The sequence below is a fragment of the Ambystoma mexicanum genome, chromosome 4p (assembly GCF_040938575.1).
Source record: "Ambystoma mexicanum isolate Mex_15411 chromosome 4p, UKY_AmexF1_1, whole genome shotgun sequence".
NCBI classification, from domain to species: domain Eukaryota; kingdom Metazoa; phylum Chordata; class Amphibia; order Caudata; family Ambystomatidae; genus Ambystoma; species Ambystoma mexicanum.
Genome location: NC_090927.1, coordinates 1,089,493,166 through 1,089,512,583, shown reverse-complemented (window position 1 = coordinate 1,089,512,583; position 19,418 = coordinate 1,089,493,166). Strand labels below are relative to the sequence as shown.

Sequence of the window (19,418 nt, the reverse complement as noted above, 5' to 3'; positions counted from 1 at the left end):
GCTACTGTCAGTACCGGCCACTATTACACCAGGTTGCTTAATCAGATTAAGCCCTTTATCATGGGCCCCAATAGAGCTATTATCACGAGAGCAACTGCTGGCAGTAAACTAGACTACGGAAAAGCTGTGTTTATTTATTTATTTAGTTATATATTTACAGTGCACCAAAGCCCACAGGCATCAAGGCGCAGTACTACACAAGCACAAAGAGACTTTAAAAACAGGACAAATGAACCCTGGGCAAGACCTCTTCTAACCGTTTTATTCAAACAACCAGGATTTCAATTCTTATTTTTTTAAACACTTTATTTATCATTTTGAAACACAAGTCAGACAAGAAAACAATATGAACGTATTCATAACATCAGAGGTTAACATTTCGAATACACCATATATACAATATCTAACAATACAATTATGATATTAACAATAGTTGTAATACTTAACTTTATCTACTGTACAAGTCCTCTATACTACTGCAACAACCCAACACATATAACAAGACCATACAACACATCATTGACAAACACCAACAAACACCAAGTAGCAGAATTTCCTAATAAACCCTTCTCCTATCATGTCACATATATCTATTTGCTTGATAATACCAACATTAGCCATACAGCTCATTGAATGATCCCCAAATCTCAGAGTAATATTCCTCTTGCTTCTGTTTTTTTAAGCATGACTTTCTCATAACCAGACAATGTTCACAAGTCCAACAGCTATCCTTTCACTTCTGTTTTTTTCCTTCACTTCCATACCCTTAGAATTTGCTTTGCCGCCACTACAAACTCTCTGCTAAACCACTCGGTATACTCTTGAGCTACTACACCTCTGTCTTTATTTGACAATAGAATTGTTGAATAAGGCGTTCTTGGTAGTGCACCCCCCAGTATCAAATCCAATCCACTCAGAACATCATTCCCAAAACCAACCACCCTTGGACATGCCCATAACATGTGCAATAAGATACTCCCCATTACAACCACAGCACCAACACATGTCATCATCAGACAAGCCTAAACTAGCCATCTGCGCTGGGGTCCAGTATAGTCAACATAGAATCCTTTCCCGCACATATCGCAATTCTTCCTTAAATTTGATAAAGCACGATTCTAATCGAAGAGTTCCTGTTTTAGAGTTCCAGGCAGATGCTGCACCCACCACGAAGGAGTGTCCAAGTCCTTTGGATTTTTTAAACCTAGGTAATGCTAATTGGCTTAGAGAACTAGACCGAAGAGAGAGGAAGTTGTTATTTTAGATAGGCCGGCGCACATCCAAAGGTGCATTGGTGCGCTATTGAGAGGGATTTAAACTTCCCTCTCGCGGCTACTGGAAGCTAATGCAAATTCCTTTCTTGCTGGAGTATATGTTCTTTCCTTGGAATATCACAATTGAGCCTGACAGCCTCATTCTGGAGAACTTGGAGTTTAGTTTAGCTATGCATTGTTTGCTAGCATCAAGTGCTGCAGTATTCCACCCCACCCTGCTGACCCTTCTGATTCAGATTGGTACCTCAGGTCAGGTCCTAGCCTGGTTTTCGTCGTTCCTGGCCTATCGCACACAGGTGCTCTCTCTCTTTCTTTTTTCCTTTTGGACTCCTGCTACCTTACCTGTGGGGTCCCGCAGGGCTCTGCCTTGTCTCCCATTCTCTTCAACATTTACATCTGGCCTTTAATTTGTCTCATCCGCTCCCTCAGTGTCAGGTGCTACTCTTATGCCGATGACACTCAGATCCTGATACGTTTAGATCTTGATCGGACTGAGATGTCGTGCTTCCATCAGTGCTTGACTGCTGTGGATGAGTGAATGAGTCGCAATTGGTTGAAGTTGAATGGGGACAAGACAGAGGCGATTGTGGTAGGTGCCCCCCTGATCCTGCACTCTGGGTGTCTTCTTTTTGGCCTTCGTCCCTTGGTTCTCTTCCTGTTCCTGTGACCAAGGTAAAGGTTCTGGGAGTCATTCTTTCAGCCTCTCCTTGAATACCAAATATCTGAAGTATGTAAAGCAGGTCATTTTCATCTTAAAACACTAGAAAAGGTGCTTCCCATGCTACCGGCCACCCTCCGTTCCCCAGTGGTGGCGGCCCTGATGCTAAGCAGATTGGATTATTGTAATTCTTTATACCTTGCTCAGCCCAAGGGCATGATCCAACAGCTTCAGCGCCTTCAAAATCTGGCCGCCCGGGTGGCAACTGGGTCTCCCTACGGGGCCCAGATCTCTCCTGTGCTGCCCATCCTGCACTGGCTTCCGGTGGCGCAGCGGATCAAGTTTAAGGCAGTTTGAACTGTCCATCGGGCGCTGCATGGACGGGGGGCAGAATACTGCCAGTTCAAATTTACCCGGTACCTCCCTACTTGCTCTTTGCATTAGGCCTCGGCCGGTCTGTTGCAAGTGCATACTTTTCACCCATCACGCATTGGTGGGTGGGCTTTCTCAGTTGTCGCTGCACAAATCTGTAATGACCTACCACTCACAGTAAAAAACTTGTCTAATCACTTGGCGTTCAGGAAGGTATTAAAAACATCTCCGTTTTAGTCTAGTACTGTTTTTTGGATGTTGGCTCTTCTACTTTCCTCTCTAGCGCCAAGATACCTTTGGGTGACCGTGCGCTGTACAAATTTCAATAACATAACAAAACAGTAGTCAATGCGAAGGGCGATGAAAGCCTCAACCAATATATCCCGATTTGTTTGTGACAACAGAGGCTTAGCTTGTCTCAATACTTTAAGATGGTACTGGGAGTTCATAACTATAGTATCCACCTCTGATTTTGAGTTTAAGGATGCTTCTAGATACAACCCAAGGTTTTTTTTATCTTGTCACTAATAGTGATGTTAGAACCGTCCAAATTTATAAAGTCATATTCTGGCACGAGTTTAGCTCTTGGTTGTGCATTGCCACAGATCATGAGCTTTGTTTTAGATTAATTCAGACAGAGACAGTTGTTAGAGATCCATCCCTTAATCAGGTTGTACACTGAAGATAATCTAGGCTGATCAAATACATAATTCCCACTCAGCTCTAATACTAGCTGATTGTCATCTGCACAGTTGACTAAATAGATCTGCCGAGTGTCAAGCAAATCAAAAAAGTGTTTCATGAAGACATTAAAGAGAGTAGGGGACAAACAAGCCCCGTGTGGAACTCCGTACACAATATCCATAGTATCAGGCATTGCACTGCCCCAGCGAATTCAGGATTTCCTGTTGGTAAGAAGAGAGGAGAACCATTGTATGGCCTACTCTGAACAGTTTCCAGTGCTTTGCAACACATCTACTAGGCGATTATGGTCAAGGAAATCAAATGCTGCGGAAAGATCTAGGAGGATGAGAAGCCCCATTCTCCCTGTTTCCATTAGGTCCAGCATATAAGATGGTTGATGGGGGGCCCTGCGTATGGAATTGCTAGACACCAAGTCGTGCAAAATGCTGCTGGCAGAATTATGTGCAATGCCGACAGGCGTTCTCATATGATGCCTCACATCATGCCTGTTCTAAAAAAACTTCATTAGCTACCAAGTTTTACAAAGGGCTAAGTTCAAAGCCTTTACGATAACTCACAATTGTCTATATGGCCAAGCACCAGACTATCTTAAAGTACGTCTGTGATGGCACAAGCGCACCCATGTCTTGCACTCCTGCTCTCAGAAGTTATTGACTTGCAAACATATTAAAGGAATGTGAATAGGCGGCAGATCCCTCCAATTTTTCGCCCCGATACACTGGAACAACCTACCAACATGTGCACGGTCTGACTCCACTCTCTTTTCCTTCAGAAAAAAACTGAAGCCCTTTCTCTTTTCTGAATATTTCACATTCAATGCCACTAAATCCTTCTGATGACTGTCTTTCTTGATATGCTGCTATTCAACATGTTTGTTTGTTGTCTATTTGTTATAGGTTTCAGTACTTTGACACTTGCAGGCTTAAGCGCTATACAAATAAATAAATAACCCAGGCTTCCCTGAACCCTGATTAGTAGATAGTGATAGTATTGACCCCTTCTGTCTAAGTTCTGACCTTGGCTGCATGTCATGACCTAAAGGTGAGGTGCTTTCTCTAACCTTCCTCAGAGACTTCCTAAGACTTTCTCGACTCTATCCAGTTGTTAGTGTTTTCACGGGTAGGGGATTGTGCATTACAGGCACTCTGTCCAACTCAGTCTTCTTTCTAGCATGCTCACATTCTCCTCTCACTAACTCACTACAGTCTTCCTCCAAATGCACCCACCTACACTCTCTTCCCACTTCCCCTCTGTCCCTTCAATGTCTCACATTACTTCTAGGCCTCGTCTGTGCCCTTTTTTGATTGATTGATTTGGTATGTAGAATGTGCCTATACACAAGTATTTCAAGGTGCAACAAGACAAGGGAGGGGAAACCATGGGAGGACGAGACAAACGTTCCTACTAGGCCTTGTGTCATTCGGATCGTGCAAGTGCGCAGTGAGAAGTGCAGGGGAGAAGGGGGTAGTGCATAGGGCAGCAAGGCTCTGAGTAAGTGTGAGGAGGGCCAGGCATCCTAGGTGCAGTCCCAGCCGGGAAGAGCAAGTAGGCCAGGCAGCAGTGCAGGGGGGACACGCGGCAATGCAGGGATGGCCAAGGCAACAGTGCAGGTGGACTGAACAGGGAGGGGTGCCTGGTGCCCTGTAGAGAAGAACTCCAAGGGCACCAAGCTGCCAGACAAGTGGAGTAGGCAGAGCAGGAGGATAGATTATCAGGGGAGAGTGAGAGAGACGGCAGAGGAGAAAAGGAAGGTCTTGAGAAGCTTCCAGAACTTAAGGAGGTCCGGCTCAAGTCTCAGAGGGGCAGGGAGGTCATTGCATAGGGAGGCACATGCAGAGGACAAATATCTCCCCCAACTCTCTGCTTGGATAAAAGTCTGACCCGCAGAGAGTTGGAGAAAGCTGAGCAGAGGGCTCTAAAAGGAAGGTAATCAGGAAGAGAGAGTTGAATATAGTGTGGGCTGTGGCCTCAGAACGCCTTGTGGATGATGCAGAGGGTCTTGAACTTGATCCTTGCAGCCACCGGGAGCCAGTGTTGGGGTGTTTCAGGGCTGGAGAGATGCAGTCGCTGGGCTTGAGGCCAAAGGACAAGTCGTACGGGCCTGTTCTGGATTAGCTGAAGGGGGCGGAATGTAGAGTTGGGAAGATTGAGAAAGAGGCTGTTGCAGCAGTCCATCCTGAAGAGAACCAGAGCTCTGGTAACAGTGATGTTACTACTGCCTCCACTACACTAATACTCCCTCATTCACACTACTAATTGCTTCTCTACACTACTACTCCCTCTACACAACTGCTCCCTCCACTGCACTACTACTACCACTAAACTCCACCTCCTACTCAGACACAATCCTTTGAATCACAGAGCCAGTTCCTATTCACGCTCTACACTTCCTCACCTAAAAAAACTCATTACTCTTCCATGCGCCCTCCCAACGCAGTACCATTTGCGATTGCTAGCCAATACCTCATCTTCTCCATAAATTACCTTCATACTCTACTGCTGCTTCCTTCAACCTGCTGGTCTCTTGGTCTGCCACCTTCTCCTCCTCTGACCTCACCTGAAATATGCACAACTTCCTGTTTCCTGCTGTTCTTTTATGCTACCCGTGTTCTCTACATTGGATTACTAGCCCTGGCCAATCTGGCCCGTCTTCCCTCCCTGGGAGGTTTTAGAAGTAGTAAAGCTCATAAACAGCAGTTTAAGCCCCACCCACTTTTTCAATGAGGGTCCGTCTGGGATAGGAATGGTGACACAAGAAGCTGAATGTCAAAGTTGGTGTTGGGGTGCCTTGAGTCCGGCTCCACTTGGTTAAGTGAGTTTTGTTTAGTGGTTGTCATTCCCCTGCTGATAAGAATAAAAAAATAGGGCTCCTGGTGTGGAACCTATTCTACCCAGGAGGGTTAACTAGGAAAACAAAAGATACAAATGAATAGGTCCAAGGATGCTAGGCTCAGAACAACACCTCCACATGTATTATCAAACTCTACATTGCTAAGGAAGGAATTACTCTTCAATAGTATGTTGTAGAGATAAATCTCATTTTTTTATATTAAAGTTGTGTGCAAAAAGACATAAATCCAACATTTAGAGAAATTAAGACATGAAAATGGTTTGCTAAAACAGAACAATCCGACAAAAAAATATATTTACAACACACAGTGCCAAAAAAACATTGTGTAACAAACCCGACTCCTATTAGGATTCACCAAGAAATTCACAGCACTACTCCCCCCAAACTACAGCACATTAATGCTGTTTACGCAAGAAAAATAATTTTGTGTACCTACCATTGTTCTATGTGTTTTCCACAAATGTTGACTTGAATATGTACACTGCAATATGTGAATTTCTTGGTGAATCCTAATAGGAGTCGGGTTTGTTACACACACACAATTTGGAGATTGTCCCAAAAAATGTTTTTTTGGCACTGTGTGTTGTAAATATATTTTTTGTCTGATTGTTCTGTTTTAGAAAACCATTTTCATGTTTTAATTTCTCTAAATGTTGGATTTATGTCTTTTTGCACACAACTTTAATATAAAAAGAATGAGATTTATCTCTACAACATACTATTGAAGAGCGATTCCTTCCTTAGCAATGCAGAGTTTGATAATACATGTGGAGGTGTTGTTCTGAGCCTAGCATCCTTGGACCTATTCATTTGTATCTTTTTTTTTCCTAATTCCCCTGCTGATGCCATAGTGATCTAGGGACACTGTCAGTAGTTGAGGGGTGGTGTTGTTGCTGCTGCTGCAAAGTTACCCACGGCTACCCACTGCAACTATGTAGATCCTCCATTGTCGGGTCTCTCTTCTCCGTGTCTCTGGCAGGATAGCCTACTGGTTATATACGCAGGATTGTTGATTTTGCTGGGTTTGGGCCAGATGGTGCCACTGAACTTTTGTTGTTGCTCATCTTTGTTCATCTAAGGTACCCCGATTCAAGAAAAAAAAACAGAGTCTGGCAAGCATTTTGTTTCAGAGCCTTTGTTTGAGACAAAAGTAGTACTACACGTGTATAAGCTAACGCAATGGGATAGGAATGGAGGCCCTCTGAACTGCCACGGTCCTCCTCAGGGATATGATTGGCTCTGGATTTCTCTCTGGTACCCCAATCCCCCTGGCTGAGAGGGGTTCCCATCCCCGCTTGACAAGGCCAGGCTAACAGCTTTGTCAAAACAAGAAAAAAGAAAAAGATACCTAATTTTACCAATTGACTTACAGATTGGTCACCATCCTTTCTAATAACACAATCTTTTGTGGTGTGCACGGCAAGGTATAGTAACAAAGAACATATATTGATTGAGCACCTAAAAACCATGCAACAGCATGGAATACCACCTATCTCTCCTGTACTCATTTGTTTACTTTTATGTAGATCTTCATGCCATCTGCAGTTTGGTGCAACTTGATTTTTCAGATTGAGAAATAATTCCCCCAGTGTCTCCATGTAGAGTCTGAGGATGATTGCTAAGATAATGGAACCCTTTGTTGTGGGATGATGGTCAAACCTGTTGGCAACTAGCTGTATGAACTTGTGTCTCTTCTTGTGTTAGGGAGTGAATAAAAGAGATGTTAAATGCCATTGCCTCACCCTTCAATATTGCATCATAGGAGATGAAGTGAATGAAACCTAGGACAGTGGGTAGTTTACATACTGGAGCAAAATGTGGTTGCCTGAATGAAAATAAACTTCACATGGATTTGGTCGACAATAGCCTTCGCTTTAAGAATCCAATCTCATCCTTTGAGTAGTCATAATTTTAGATAAAGTGGATTGAAGGATTTAAAAACCAACAGGAACCTTTCTTATATGAGTAATCACATGTATATGATAAAGTAGGCAGAGCTTGTTTTCTTGAATGTTTCATTAGCAATTTCTACAAGCTGCCCTTCTGACATACATATGTATGTATATATTATCTCAGAATGGTTGTCATTTTGTTTTGAATTATTCACATAAATCAAACGTCTAAATCCCAAAATGAAATAATTAGAAATGCTGATCACTCCGCATCAAGATGGCTCAGTGAGTCAAGCGCCTGTTTCGGAGATCATTGTACAGTTTGTAGTTGAATCCCAGCATGGCTAACCCAGCCCTTTTTTGTTCAATGGTCAATAAATTGAGTCCTACTGCATTGGGAAATAATAAAACTTATCTTTACAGCTCTTAGAAGTGTCAAGAATCAGGCACGAAGTACTAAATAATGTCATATTTTAATATGTGACAAAGCCTAGGATGTTGTCATTGCTTTCCTGGGGGAGACCCTTTCCATGATGCCAGGGAGTTGAGGCTGCTACCCGATAGTCCCGTTGGGGGTGGTACTCAATTGGAGGATCTCATGGGAAGGGAAACCCCCAATGGGACCAGTGACGACTATTTGGGGAGGTTCCGGTATACATCCAACACCCCATCCTCTCCATGTGTTTCTGAAGAACTACAGAGATAGAAACCACTGGGACAAGGATGAATAGGCAGGAGTTGAAGGAACTGGTGTCATATACCACTGAGAGAAGGAAAAGCTGCGTAGCCCTACCGAATGGACAGCGGTCTAGACAATAAGTAGTAAGTAAGACAAAACTAATGTTAAAAAAGGTTAGATCCTCGGAGGAGGAGCCGAGAGCCTGGAAGCCATCCAGCTTGGGCCAGAGAGGAGGACGCCAACTGAGACTCTGAGGCGACGACCCTTGTCGGGCTGTAGTCGGCAGACCGAAGGGAGAGCAGAGCCAAGGGCAGCACTCACAACATGTGGTTGTGGAGGGTGACTCCAACCGCCCAGCCTCTCCTCTGCAGAGCCACCGCAGGGAGAGGAGACCGCAGGAGTGAAAGAATGCGGGAAACAGAACAAAGCAACAGGAAAGCTCCTTACCTGGCAAGCAGCCCAGTGACCCAAATGCAGGAAACAGAAGGGAGAAACAGGGATGCTCCTTATCTGGTGAGAAGCCTGGTAACCAGGGTCTGTGACCCATCTCTGCGGAGCCGGAGCAGAGAGAGACAAGCCTGTGAAAGAGAAGGAATACAGGAAATAGAATGGAGTAACAGGGACATTCCTTGCCTGAGGAGAAGTCCGGTAACCAGGGTCTGGGACCCATTGCTGCAGAGTCGCAGCAGAAAGGAAAACACCAGCGGGAGAGAGAAGACACAGTGCTGAACAGGGCAGCAGGAGCGCGACATACCTGCAACGAAGACCCGACAACGAACCTGAAGGTAACAGTGTTGTTGGGGGAAGCAGGAGAGACCCAAGAAGCCTGAGAAAAGCCTGGGGAAGGCAGACATTCACCCATCAGATGTTGGACTGCCGCATAAGCCTGATAACGGACAGAGGAAGGGAGACATTCCCCCAACATTTGGGTTTTAACTTTATTTTGAGAACTCCTTACTTTATACTTTTAAGTTTAGATCCCATGTCCAGGAGCGAGGGATGGTTCTTCTGAGCCAAGGGAACTTACCACTTCTTCAGTTTAGTTTATAGTGTAAGGGAAAGAGTTAGGATTCTGAAATGGACTGATAGGGACTCTGGACTGTTTACTTTGTACATTCTGACAGAGTCATTAGCATTTGAGTTGAGGCAGGGAAGCCCTCTTAGACATACGGCAGGAAAGGAGGTTTCTTTTCATTTATCTCTTTAATGAAAGGCTGTGCCAACAAATATGCCATCAATGTGTCAGTGTCCTACTTCTTCAACTCTACAATTACTATCAATAAATGACGCATCTGATAATGTTGTACATGTTCAGGTTCTTACCTGTCCAATGTAGTTCCTTGTTGTTGATATTAGAGGAAAAAAGGTTGACACCCATAGCCATTGCCCATGCTGAGTGGTATTCAAGTGCATTTAAATGAGGCAGAATGTTCATCCAAGCCGTGGGGAACACAACACTTTCGATCTGCAGATTCTCAACTAGGGCGACAGCTGGATCATAGAAAAGTATATCAAAGCAGGTGAACAAGCCAAATTTTCCAAATGGTGCATCGAATGTGACACGCTCTGGTTGCTGTGGTCTATCAAAGTAGTCTTCATAAAAAAGGTAATACTGAAAATAAATGACATTTTGTGATTTAAAAGTACTGTTAAATTATATAATTAGGAGTCACAGCAAGGTTAAAGATAAAATGTGTTTACAACTGTGAAAATGATTTCTTCCCACAAAGACTTTGTATCTGACTGATCCCTGCTGTTGACTGATGGACTTCTAGCAACCTTGTTGCAAACTTTTGTCCTGCCTAGTTTCCTGCAATGAAACTTAAATGTCTGCTTTTAATGTAACTCCCACTCCGTTCCCCCCACCCCTCAGTGCTATAAGTAGTATGTAGAATCGAGGGGGAGCTCTAACAAGACATGGTGGCCTAGCTGCTGAGTGTCGCATAGTGAGGGCACATCTGAATCCAAGCAATACATCATGAGACTCTGCAAAACTGTACTTTGGGTCATTCAGCTTGATCTTACGTGTTCTTGTTTCCGTTCAGTCTGCATATTGATATGACATGATATGATAGGTTATTTATAACGCGCTTAATACCCAGAGGTTTCTAAGCGCGGACCCAGGGATCGAACCTGTGTTGCTCCGTGTCATCTTGTTTCCAAGTCGAGCACGCTGCCGCTGAGCTATCCTATACATTTCCCAGGCTTGGTTTGTAATTATATCACTGTCTCTTATGTGACAAATCACAAGGTTTTGTGCCTTTTCCCATGCAGGGAGCCACCCCCTTTGAAGCTAGGGAGATGAGCCTGCTCAGCAAAACCCTCCCTAAAGGTTTGGGAAAGCGAGACCTCACTGGGGGTGACTCCCCTCAAGGTGACAAGGTCTCCCATTCCAATGCGGAATTCCCTTTACCTAAGGCATCATCTGCATACATGGCAATCGGTGAAACTGATGTTACATTCAGCGGTGGGACTCAGAATACTACTGAAAGTGCATCCAAATCTTAGGCTCAAAACAATGCTGGTCTCTCTGTGGGCTTGACAGCTGAACATAAACAACACGCCCCTTTATGGTCACAGAGCGAGAATAAAGGCGCAATCACCCTTGAATGGATGAGAAGAAGCAATGCGCAAAGGAAAGCCTCTGATGTGAGCATGTTATTGAGGGGGGGAGATGCGCTGCACAGCGGAACCGGCTGTGGCAAGGAGAGAAGTAAGAGAGGAGGAGAAATACTGCTGTCCCAGCACAGAGCTGCACAGTCGGCGAGGCCAAGGCAGAGCGACCACGCAAGGGATATGCTGGGCCCAGTGCCCGAGAAATGACTCCGAAACCAAAACTCAAGGGAGGAACGGATCCTCTGCACGCAATGTGAGAGCTGAGGAGCAGAGTCACGCTGAACTGAGCGGAACACGAAACGTGCTTATGTCCAGACAGGAAGGCCAGCAAGCCGTGGAGAACACCAATGCAACTGATCAGATGCCACCTCACAGGAGCAAACTCTGCTACATAGAAGGTGCACAGGCTACCCATACTGGAGGGGCCGTAGAGACCATAGAGCAAACGGGAAAAGGAGAAGGATTACCTTAATCACACAACAGGGGCATAAAGGCGAGAGGGAGAAAGAACCAAGTAACAACAAGAGTTACAGGAGCCCAAGAAATCTGAATGTTGTAATCAGCCAAACTGCACACAGAAACTCTGAGAACCAAGAGGGGCATATGGAAAGAGGGGTTACCTATATTCTGGGCAAATAAGTGGGACATTGGGACAGAGAAACCCAAGGGAACCAGAAGATCCCAATCAACCATGTGAAGTACAGATTTGAGGGAAGCAGAGAGACACCCAAGCCATGATTCAAGTGGGGAGAAACCAACCCAAGTAGTGGAGAGGAATCAGGGAAAGATCCCTCTACCTAAGGCAACTTGGACATTTGGTATTTTCAGTAACTTCAGACTTTATTTTGTAAACTTGGGAAAACTTTGACAGACAGTTAAAACAGGGAGAATTGTTTGTACAGCTAATCATTGGGATCTGGAACCAGGAGGGATTTTCTGGAAGCCGAGAGAGAGAGAAAGGCTGGGGTGAATAACTCTGAGAGCAGGGAACTCTGCCTAGTTTTTCTTTTGTATTTTGTCAAGTGGTAGGGCCAGTTTAGAGGATAGGTTTGGACGGCGGACTATTTTCTTATTTTGAGTATTGGCAAGAACCTTAGTATAGTTTGTTAGGAAGGGACCTACCCTTTTAGCAATAGGGCTAGAAAGGCATTTTATTTAAGTGAAATAGAACTCTTTTACAACATGTACTCTGGTCCGAGTCCTCCTTCTGGCTTGCCGCAGTAACTAAATCCCTCCCTCACAAAGTATATAAACAATGAATTCAATTCAGTGAGCAAATTACCCTCATCTTGAAACTAAATCAGCTTTGAGCAAAGTGCAGGGACAAATGGCTTCAATGTGGGTTTCTGGCTAATGGAAGAGAATTTGGGGAATTTAAGAATGGAAGCAGTTTTATATTTGAGAAATCATGTTTAATATAGAGAGAAGCATGCACCCATCCTGGGCACTAATGCAAATCAAGCAGGGTTTGGTGAACATTTCATTTACCACACCACCTAACAGTAAAATGTCAGCAAACGACAGGCCAGATATGCTCAGTTTGACAGCCTCCATTTACAGGGGAGAGGCATTGGCCGCTCCGCTTGTGTGGATGTCAAATTATGCTACTCTTAATCACGGTGCATGCACTTTAAGACTGCTGACACACTCACAGGAGAAATCGTTTCGGCTGCTTATTAGTGCGTCACAGTGGGACTCTAAGACACTTAAAGTCTTGCCTCCCACTGCCTTTCTTTCCTCCCTAGCACTTTCAAGTGACTCTGTATGCATGAAGACTAATATAAAAGCCACACAAATTACTATAATGCTCCAAATTGTGATATATTTATTTATGGTTGTCAAAGTACAGTTTCATCAAAGCACTGCACACGAGTAAAACACCACACATAAGGGTGAAGAGGTGATAAGGGTTAAATGGCCAGTAACAGTAGTAATGTTGTTTATTTTTTTTCAACACTCTCCTTCCTCATCTTGCCCGACATCCCTGGGACCTTCTGTTTGTTTTACTAGCCTTGGGGCCTGCAATGTTTGGCTCTCCAGATGATTTGTACTGCAACTACTGTAGTAATCTAGGTATTTAAGTGTGTTATGTTTCCATGAGCTTAGAGGCTGGATGGAATCATGTGATGTGTGCAAACTGGTGTATAGAAGGTTCCAGAAATGACTGTTGGGGGGAGTTGAGAGACACACAGGAACCTGAAGGATGCTTACATACTGGTCTCCTACTTTCATACTATACCTAGAACTACAAAGAAATAAACAAGCATTCCTTTTATATTAATCTGGGCCTGGTGTTATTCCTGATTCATCTATGACTTATCTCCGACCCAGGATGCTTCAACTACCATCTGCCCTATCCTGCACAGTCAATGGTGAGATCTCCTTGAAGTCCTGCTCCAAAATATCTGAGAGCTGCAGGTTGCAGACCCCCATCATATCCCCTGGGTGTAGAAACATCAATTTCAGGCTAACTTGATTTTGATTGCCTCATTGCTATTCTTCTGCACCTCCCTTCTTTTCCAGGAGCTGCACTGGAGCGCCACTAACGCACTGATGCCCCGCCCAATCACTCATCACTCTGTGAATGGGCAGGATCAGTGGGGTGTAACTCAGATATCACTAATGCAATCTCTTGCCATCTCACATGCTTTTACCATGAATATTGAGCTCTGTGCTGAGTTGCTGTAGGAGAAAGTACTTCCTAGACCCCCCTCGCCCCATGAGGATGGTGACTGCTATAGGCCCTTAATGGAGGTGATCTCAAGCAGAACGCAACTTCAAGGGTTTGTTTCTCAGTCCCAGGACTAAAAACAGAAAATACCAAAGTCTCAAGAAGATTGGGCGATGAAAGAAATTATAGATTTCTGATACTGTCCCTTTGACAAATCAAGTATTACCAGGGAACAAAGTTTGCAACAAATAGTGCAACTGTGTTCCCCTCTGCCCCACACCTTCCCAGTCACCCCTGTTATACACTTGATATTATTTCCTTATTATATACACAGTTCTGCTTAACATTTATGAGTTAGTCTTGCATTTTGTGTAGGTTGGATTTGTTCTGTGCATTCTCTTTTGGAAGGGGTGTGAATGTGGTGAGGTGTGTCCTCTGAGACAGAGCACTTGGAGTGGAAGGTAAGCGTTGAGATGACTGTCTCAGATGGTGGTGTCTTGGATAAGCAACCTCTTACCTGCACCTAAAATAAAGGGGTACACCATCACCCGCCTCCATGCTCAACCTCACACTTCCTCTTTCCCACTACAAAACCCATACTGTGTTTTACAACTGTACTATCAAGACTGAATCACAGTGAAAGAAAATGCATCTTAAACGACCACCATTAGTTTGTTAATGTGCCTCACAACTGGAATATGTATGTACCAACCACTTCTTAATCCCCCACCGTTCAAACCTATTAAAGGGACATGCCAAACATAATAGCCACCATTACCTACTCACAAGGTTGTGCCTGCAGCAATTTTACTTTAATTCTGCTGAAATGCAGAAGACTAACGCTCATCGCTGTGGATGCAGTGCTATGCGGCAGCTCTGGAATGGTCTTTTTGTCTCAAGCATGCTACTGAAATAAACAAAAGCAAACCAGTCTTGAGATAGCTCAACAAGAAGTGACATAAGCACATTCTCCAAAGGACCTCCAAATGTGAAAGATGGAATCATAAGCACAAACATAAACCTCTGTTTGATAAAGCAATCCATGAGGCAAATAAAAAATTAAGAACCACCATTGAACATCTTAAAAATGCTAAAATGGATGATGCTAACCTTAGAATAAGAGCAGTAAAGAATGAACATAGGAAATGGTTACGACACACAAAACTGAAATCGACAATGAAATTTGGAGAACATTAGGTCAGATGACCAGGGCAAATAATAACCAAGGTGTCTGGTCTGTAATCAATGAAACCAAAAAGAAAGCTCTATCTATTAACTGCGGTGTTTGAACAAGACTGGATAGTACATGTCAATAAAACACTAGGAGCACAAGATCATCATGATGAAATGGCAGATCCTGAAGTGACCGTATGGGAATGCAACCAGTCTGTGGCAGACATTAATGTGATGATACAAACTCTACCATCATCTTGAGCGATAGGCACTGATGGCACTTGTAATGCCCTTTTAAAAGTATCATCTGATAAATGGGCACAGGCTCTACACCTATTGTTAACATGCATTGGCAAACATCTGAAGGTGCCTAAATCGGGGCAAGAAAGTTCCATCTTACCTATATATAAAAAAGGCTGCTGAAAGATCCAACTCACTATTGAGTGTTAGCGATGTTGGATATTCCTGTGAAAAATTTGCCAGATTCCTACTTAGGGACCTGAACCAATGGATTGCTGACAAGCACATATTTCCGCCCAATCAATCAGGCTTCGTGCAAAATCTTCCACAATACACAACATTACCATCTTAGTGTCATTGATTGAATATGCATGGGATAGGCGACAGTTACCAGTTTATGGCGCCTTTATTGATTTTAGCTCTGCCTTTGATACTATTTTACGCAACAAATGATGGAATAAATTCTAACACCTCTGTGAGAGTGAGATTGGATGGTGAAGGGAAACTCCCTCTTTAATTCCAGCCTGTCGTGGAGTCAAACAAGGATGTAATTTGGCCGAAACACTTTTTAATCTCTATACTTACCTTTAGTTTTTAGTGCGATTATGTCTGATGATGTTAAAATTGGTAGGATGGTTAGGCTATGCGGATGACCTGTTGTTGGATTATACTCCAGCGTGTCTCCAACGAAAGCTAACTGTGCTAGACAATTATGCATCTGCTAACAAACTAAAAATGTATTTGGGAAAGACAAAGTAGATTGCCTTCTTGGGCAAAGCTACACGAGGAAATCAAAAGAATTTGAGGTGGAATCTAGCAGATCAAAATATTGAAATGGTCGAATCATATAGATATCTGGGGGTCATCATTGACCACAAAATATTGTGGAAACAACATTGTTTAGAAACAAAAAGCAAATCTATGAATGCCACAATGGCATTAAGCCATTTTATAGGAAAACAAGGTGGTTATTCATTAAAGACAATATTGATGTTATAGTCTGCTAAAGTGGTCCCATGTCTGTTATACAGAACAGAGATATGGTGGAAAAAGTTGAAAAGCGAGATAGTTAGATTTGAAGGAAACCTTTTAAAAAATCTTGCTTAGACTACCCAAATATCTCCCCACTGAATATATATTTCTAGAATGCAATCTGATGTGTATCATGGATATTTTAGAATATAAAACTGCCATGCTATATGCTAAACTGTATGTGTTAGAAAATGAAACAATGATGGTGGAACTGATGCAAACTTTTGATACGATTGAGAAAAGATCAGTGTTGCGTACCCTACTGTATATCAGAAACACATTTATGAAATGGGCTAAGGAGAAAGAGTTAATTTGGCAAACATATACGATTGCTAGAATTCAGCATCTCTTGAAAGTTGCAATACATGAGCTAGACAATGAAAGAGATTTGATACAATTATCAACAAAAGTGAACAGCGGTATGTTCATTCATTATGGGATGAATCGTACTGAAATTCCAAAGTATCTATTTGCTTTTCCTGATAGTGAATCTATAAGGAATTACTTAGTATTTAAATTTAATGTAGCTGATACTCTAGAAGTTTTGGCAGCCAAATGTGGCATTACTCATAATAACAGATGGTGTAGACTGGGTGGTACATTTATGATTGCTAAGAGCTGAACATATAATATGGAAATGCGAGAGTCTTATATATAAAGGCGTATCACAACACTTATGATCTGACAAATTTGAATGAAATGTGTTAAAATCTTTTAAAGGGTAACAATGGTAATTTATTATTTCACATGATGTTGTTTTATGCAGTATGTTTGAATATTCTTAAAAACCTATCTGATGGGATTTTATATTGACTATTCTATATTAGAAATGTGTTGTATGAAATTAGATTTAATTGATTTTTAGCTGAAAGTCACCACTACTAATTAAACTGTATGTTTTTTTTAAACTTGTGAAATCGTGTTGTTTTTATAAGTAAAGTCTTTGTTGACTGCATACATATTAATAAATAAATAAATAAAAGCACCCGAGTTTCAAATCCCCAGTAAGGAGGCAACAAAAAAAGGAGACATTTACCTGCTGTCCAGAAAAAGTGCTCTGCCAGAAAAAAGTAAGGGAACAATAGCTAATATTTCCAATATAATACCCTTCAGTTCCCACCCACTTCAACCTCCGGTTATACATCACATTCTTCAATGCCTAAATTACAGTGTTATCATACAACTGAGGAAGTCTATGACAACACTCAGAAGAGCTTGTACAATTGTGGAAACACAAATGTAACACTCAGTTGGTTCAGCAAGAACACAGTGAAATTCTTGGGACATATCTTTTCCAAAAACAAGATAGAGCCAGATCTGGAGAAGGTGTATGCACTCACTTCAGTGCTGTGCTGTCAACAGCTAGCACTACGCTCATTCAAGGCATAGCAAGCTATTGCACAAGATGTATTCAAGACTTTGCTTCAATTAGTGCACCTCTGTGTTTCCCCACCAACTAACATTGGGAATTATTTGGCCACAAGAATGCCAGGATGCTTTTTGACCAGATAAAGCTATGCATCTCGAATGCAGTCTGCATGACCTATTTTGATTCAGACCTGTGCACTGAATTGCTGTGAATGGCAGCCTGGTGGGTATTGTTAGGCCCCTTACCATCCCCCAACATATGACACGGGAGCCTCTGAATTGTGTGTCTCATCTCCTCTATTCTCCATACAGCACTGCCCTTCCTTTCCCATACTCCTCCCCTTGCCCCCTCCTCCCGCCTTCCACCCAGTGCTTGTAGTTCATCCCTCTTAAAGGAGCTTCAGTTCATTTCCCACTACAACACCACCCCCTTGCTTATCATGGAGGTTCGCTGTTTACATTTGCTCGATGAGGCGTAGGGGTTTCCGTATGACTCGTTGTGGATGTCCTGGCAATTCGTGAGTCTCCCTATACTCCTCTGTGCCTGGTGGGACACCTGGTTCTTCTGCTCTTGGTTCCTCTTCTTCAATTGCTATCTCCTCCATCAATTCTGGCTCTTACAAGTGTAATTTGCGGAAGAAGGAGGCATTCCGGGATGTCTCACCCCCATCACCTGTCGCAGTGACCATTGGTCTCTTCACTTTGGAAACTAGGAATGGCTCTAGGCTGTGCCTTGTGTCGGTCTTCCTTTGTTGTCTTTGCCTTACTAGAATGACCTCACCGACTGGGAGTTGGTGCTCTTTCACTCTCCTCTCTCTGTCTGCCCATTCCTTTGCCTTCCTTTTCCGCGTCTCTTTCCTGAATTTTCGCGTCTTGCTCTGGTGTGTAGTCTTCTACTTGTGGGAGGCGGGTTTGCGGTTTGTATTTTATCATTAGCTCTAGGGGTGTCTGTCCCGTTGCTTCATGTGGTGTGTTTTTGTAGCTTCTTAGCATTAGCGTAGTATGGTGCTGACCAGGCATTTATGTCATATTCTTGGTTGAGTCCTTGCCCAGGAGCGTAGTCTTTTGATGCGTTGGGTCTATAGTCATATGCATCAGAGTATCGTGGTGGGGAATCAATGTTGAGGTCTTCAACTGCCCTTCTGAATCCTGGTTGAGCAGGGCTCGGCGGTATGTGTCCGCCTTGGAAAGTTTTCGGGATGTCTTGGTCATGGTATGGCCCTCACGGCTGTTCTGGTCTCCTGATTGGGGCAGACAGTGGGGTTGGTCTGTATGCTGCAAGCAGTGGGGATTTTACCCTGCACATCACCTGGAAATGGTTCTCTTGGCCACAACTCATACACATGTGTCCTATGGCCGGGCAATGGCCCCTGTGGGGGAATTCAATCTGCACCTGTAGCATTGCTTCTCTCCTTGGGTTCGTTGGTGTGGGCTCCGGGGCTCTTGGTCTGCCTTTCTGTCCTGGGTAACGGATATATCGTTGGGGTCCAGTGGTCACTGCCGCGATGGTCTCACCTTTCTTGGGGTTCTCCATGGCCGCTGCCTATACATCCACCCTTTTCTATATTCTTGCTAAGTCGACATTTTTCTTGTAGGGAAAGTTTTTTTTTAATAGATGTTTCCTAAATTGCAAGGAGCTGTATCCTTTAATTATCGAGAGACTGATTGCTTCATCGTCGTTGAAACTGGCAAAGTCGCAGTGGGTCATTCTTTTTAAGCCGGAGGATGAACTCTCCCATTGTTTTATGCGGTAGTTGTTCCCATAGATTGAATGTATACCTCTCATAGTCCCTGTTGGGGAGGATTATTAGTTTCCTGTTGACTGCAGAAAATAGGCGTTGGTAGGTGGTCTTCTCTTGAGTTGGGATCGTTTTCACAATCTCTTTC

The 19,418-nt window shown here is 43.4% G+C and overlaps 1 protein-coding gene across 1 annotated transcript in view; it reads right to left on the bottom strand.

Moving 5' to 3' along the window:
* The window catches only part of LOC138453641 (pantetheinase-like), a 395,191-nt gene that overhangs the window by 160,501 nt on the left and 215,272 nt on the right, over window positions 1-19,418 (bottom strand). The window contains exon 4 of the mRNA XM_069606674.1: window positions 9,755-10,043. Within this exon, the coding sequence (XP_069462775.1) occupies window positions 9,755-10,043 (289 nt within the window). The remainder of the gene's footprint in view (window positions 1-9,754; window positions 10,044-19,418) is intronic.